The sequence below is a fragment of the Helianthus annuus genome, chromosome 12 (assembly GCF_002127325.2).
Source record: "Helianthus annuus cultivar XRQ/B chromosome 12, HanXRQr2.0-SUNRISE, whole genome shotgun sequence".
Lineage (NCBI taxonomy): Eukaryota > Viridiplantae > Streptophyta > Magnoliopsida > Asterales > Asteraceae > Helianthus > Helianthus annuus.
The window spans coordinates 80,602,215-80,606,535 of NC_035444.2; the positions used below are offsets into that span (position 1 = coordinate 80,602,215).

Consider the following 4,321-nt stretch of genomic DNA (forward strand, 5'->3'; position numbering starts at 1 on the left):
AGGAAAATGGCATCGAGTGGTAAGAGAGTCGCTCAGGTTGAAATCAAGGCAAAGGGTGACGTTTTTCATGACTTATGGAAGGCAAACCCGCACCACATTCCTAACTTGAGCCCGACTTTAGTGCAGAACTGTCAAACCCATGAGGGTGAACCCGGAACCGTGGGCTCTGTCCTCCATTGGAACTATTTCCATGGTAAACCACTTACACACATACACATGTATTCATGTTTTTAATCGTATGTAACGTTTTGACAACTTTGTCACTTGTCATATTTGTTGAATAGGACTAAAAAGCCACATGACATGACTGGTTAATTTTATGTTATTTTGCAGATGGAAAAGACTGTGTTGCAAAAACAAAAATCCTTGCCATTGACGAGGAGAAAAAGTCAATCAACTTTCAGATAGTTGACGGAGATTTCCTCAAACTTTATAAGAGCCTTTATGTCAATCTTCATGTGGATACCAAGGGTTCAAAACACGTGGTCACATGGACCGTCGAGTATGAAAAGTTAAGCCCTAATGTTCCTGACCCGGACACATTCATGGAGTTCTACAAAAGGCTCACTAAGGATATTGAGACTAACCATCTCTAGAGTCAAACAAGTCGAAGTCAAATACCGTACGAGTAGTACGTGATACTAAATAATTGACTTTGAGTGGCTGAATGTTGTATTTCCTTATGTCTTTTGTATGTTTCAATTGTGTTTCATGCTTTAATATGTAAAATATATGATGTGTGTTGTTTTATTTCCTATGTCGTAAGTAATAATAGCTACGGTACCCTTAATAACACTGATATTTATAATAATAATAATAATAATAATAATAATAATAATAATAATAATAATAATAATAATAATAATAATAATAATATATTATAAAGGACAGCAAATGATTATTTATATATAGTTCTGTAAATAAAACTTGAGCAATTATTTGGAAAATAAACAGACTAGACGGGCACATATCAAGTTACAATACAAAGGTTTGATCAAGGGAACGGGTTTTGTGATCTGTAGTGAGTCATGTAACACTTGATAACGGTAGTGAACGCATGCTTAATTGGGAAACGAATATGTGACGAACAAGTTGTGAAGGTTAAGAAGGCTTGACTATGGTCAACAATTGCTAAGTGTGCAAAGGTGAGTTTTTGGGCAGGAATACACGTGATGTTAAACGTTTTTAAGGTTGGTGTAGTATGCAACTACATGTGATGATTATTGGTTGCCTTGTAAGTCATACTTGTTTGACTCATTTAGTATGTGTTTTTAGGTTTAGTGTTGTTTGGCCTTCTAGCGACTTGTTTATGTTTCGGAAGGGTAGGGTTTGTTGTGATGATCCGGAGTGAACATGTATTAGTTTGGGACTTGTAGAGGAATGGCTTTGGAATGAATGAATAACTGTTGTTTTTATATAACTTTTTGATTCCTTTGTCAATATTCTAGACATTTATTTCGTTGGGCTTTGAGATACATTATGTGTTGGTTATAATGAACGCTTTAGACTTAGGGTTTCGTATGAAATGGGTAGGACTTCCACTATGATTTGACTTTGAATTTACACTTAAAAGAGTTTCTTGTGTAAGCTGTTTGGCTAAGCTTATTGGAATGACTTATTTACTTATTTGCTTATTTGAAAAGCAAATAAGTCATAATGGAATGACTTATTTACTTATTCCTCTCACATAATAAGCTAACCCAAACATCTTTTAACTTTTCAAAAAGTAAATAAGTAAATAAGTAACTAAAATAAGCTTAGCCAAACAGCCCCTAAATCCAACGTTCGTAACACACCCAGATTTTTGGAGATTAGAGAAAACTGAACCGACGAGTTACAAGGGTCGACTATAGATCAGTCACCCCTGAACTTCAAACACACCAGAATATCTCTTAAAACCAAGTTAAGCATTATGTGGATTGTTTATGCATGGGAGTCTACACGGCCGTAACAAAAAAGCTTGAATCGGAACTTGTTAAACTTTTAGATAAGCTAATAAATTCATGTATAATATCTAATACTATTTTTAGCATAAGTTATAATTAATAACTAAAGGTTTAGGATTATTTTGGCGAATGGCCAACACGTGGCAAATAATACACATGATTAATTGTTTGTTGCGACATATAACAATTAATATTTTTCTTAAAGTTGATTGACTTTAGTAAATATAGCAGGGAAATAATACACCTGATTATTGTGACATATAATAATTAAATATTTTTTTAATCATGATCGATTTTCTAAATATATCTTTATCCAATTTTTTAAACATAATCTTATTGTCCAAGTAGTAGTTAGCCAAATTTGAAAGATACGCATCATATTTTCGAAATCAAAATGGACCCAGGCAGTAGATTCAATACTGTTCGTCTAATTTATTTACTTAGTTAAACACGTTTACAATTGTAAATGTTATTGATTAAACCACCTGTAGTGGTTAGGGGAAATGGCGTGGATGGCAAAAAAACGTCCAAACATGCCCATACCACCGTCCTTATGGGCGTTTTTGCAAAAAACAATTAAGAGCGTGTAAAAAAAAAATAAATACCGGAACGAATTTGGTTTGGCCAATCAGACTGTTACAACATTGATTTTGAGTAATAATTGAAAGGGCAAGCAAGGGGCTTGAACCATTACACCCTCTTTGAATGAAAAATGCCCTTGATGACGTGATGGCAAAAAACGCTCCTAAGGGGCTTGAACCACTACACATAGTCTTAGGACGAAGAAATAATAATTGTTCCACAGCTGTGAGGGTAAATATTTATACACTTTCATTGGGTAAGCTAATCGAGAAAGCATACTCAATTGTAAATTGTAAAAAGTAATTATGAATGAAGCAACTCAAAATTTACTAAAAATAATGAGTAAAATGTCATTTTAGCTCTTGTAGTTTAGGTGATTTTGTCACTTTAGTCAAAATGTTTCATTTATCGCCTGTGAGTCCAAAAAGTTTTTAACATTGGCATTTTAGTCCAATTGAGTTAACCTCATCCATTGGATTCAGTTAGTTAGGGGCAGTTTTGTCATTTCCTGCCCTTTTATTTCCCCCTATTTATACAAATCGATGAAACCGGATAAAAAGGATCCGTCTATTGGCTATTCTCATCCCTTGATCGCTGTTCTTCATCCCAGTCGATTCGAAATTGTGTTCTCTAGAGTCTAGATATATGTTCGACTTCTTCAACACCTCCACACATTTAAACTCTAAAAACTTCATTCTTATTGTTCAAATTGTTATTTGTTCTTCATTGTTGTTTCAGATACACATTAATAAGATTTATGTTATATTTTCAATTAAATGTAGTTTTTTTTTGTGTAATTTTTTTTTTTTTTGATTTATAATATTCCATTCCAAACATCAGGGCAAATTACATAAGGATAGCAGGTAGACGAGCAACAAACTGCGCCGCCATCCCTTTCTGAATAGAAAAACCCAATCTACTAAAAACAAAGCCCCGCCCCTGAGGGGTCGAAAAGTTGCTATGGACCACACGTTGCACTCTAGACAAGAACCGAACTGCCTCCGGCGCCAAGGAGCCGAACGTGTCAAACGCCAGGGGGATAAAGGCATGCTGATTATCCTCACAAGCTTTCGCGTGCTTTTCCACCTTCTTTGACTCTACTTTCAGTACCGCTTGCCCCGCCACAAACCCATTTTCCCGGAACCCGGCTAGTGGGGATACACCTGTGAGATCGACACAAGCATGTTTCCCGCCCTCCCAACCAAAAACTAGCACGTCAGCTGGGCGTAGGGTGGATCTCCCCTCCGACGGGTCTGTAAGAAAATTAACCGGTGCCTCTTTCTTCGCCGAGATCCCTGCTCGTCTGAGAATATCCATTAACGCGTCTCGCACAAAGTCATGGCGATACTTAAACCCCGGCAACTCTCTACAGTGTAACACATGCTCCCCGTATTTATCCACGCATGCTTTACGGCAGACTGGGCAAGTTTCATGTGACACCCCGTTAAAACACGCTAGCTTGGCAGTGGCTGCCTTAACTTTCGGGACGAAAGTTCTTAAAACTTGGGGATAATGTGACACTCTAGGTTTTTCCGAACGAACACCTTGTAATATTTTGTGTATATATAAATATTATTAAATGAAAACGTGACCTTTGTGCATGATATGTGTTGAATGTATGTAATATATATATATATATATGTATGAGAGCCGAGACCACGACCCGAGACCATGACTCGCAACCACCCGGTTGCGAGTGAGCCACTCGGACTCGAGTGGGCCCTTGGGCCGTAACCGGCTTGGGCCGAAATCCCCTAAGCTTATGTTGGAACCTTGTATATAAACCCAACCTC

The 4,321-nt window shown here is 36.9% G+C and overlaps 1 protein-coding gene across 1 annotated transcript; it reads left to right on the plus strand.

Moving 5' to 3' along the window:
- On the plus strand, positions 1 to 750 carry LOC110868443 (kirola). The gene is made up of 2 exons (XM_022117595.2): positions 1 to 193; positions 334 to 750. Exons 1-2 carry the CDS (start codon positions 7 to 9, stop codon positions 594 to 596), a joined length of 450 nt encoding a protein of 149 aa, XP_021973287.1. The 5' UTR covers positions 1 to 6; the 3' UTR covers positions 597 to 750.
- Positions 751 to 4,321: the final 3,571 nt, after the last annotated feature.

Excerpts from the sequence above, each read along its gene's own strand:
- LOC110868443 (XM_022117595.2), top strand. The coding sequence starts at position 7 with ATGGCATCGAGTGGTAAGAGAGTCGCTCAGGTTGAAATCAAGGCAAAG. Across the intron at positions 194-333 it reads CCATTGGAACTATTTCCATG|ATGGAAAAGACTGTGTTGCA; the intron begins GTAAACCACTTA and ends GTTATTTTGCAG.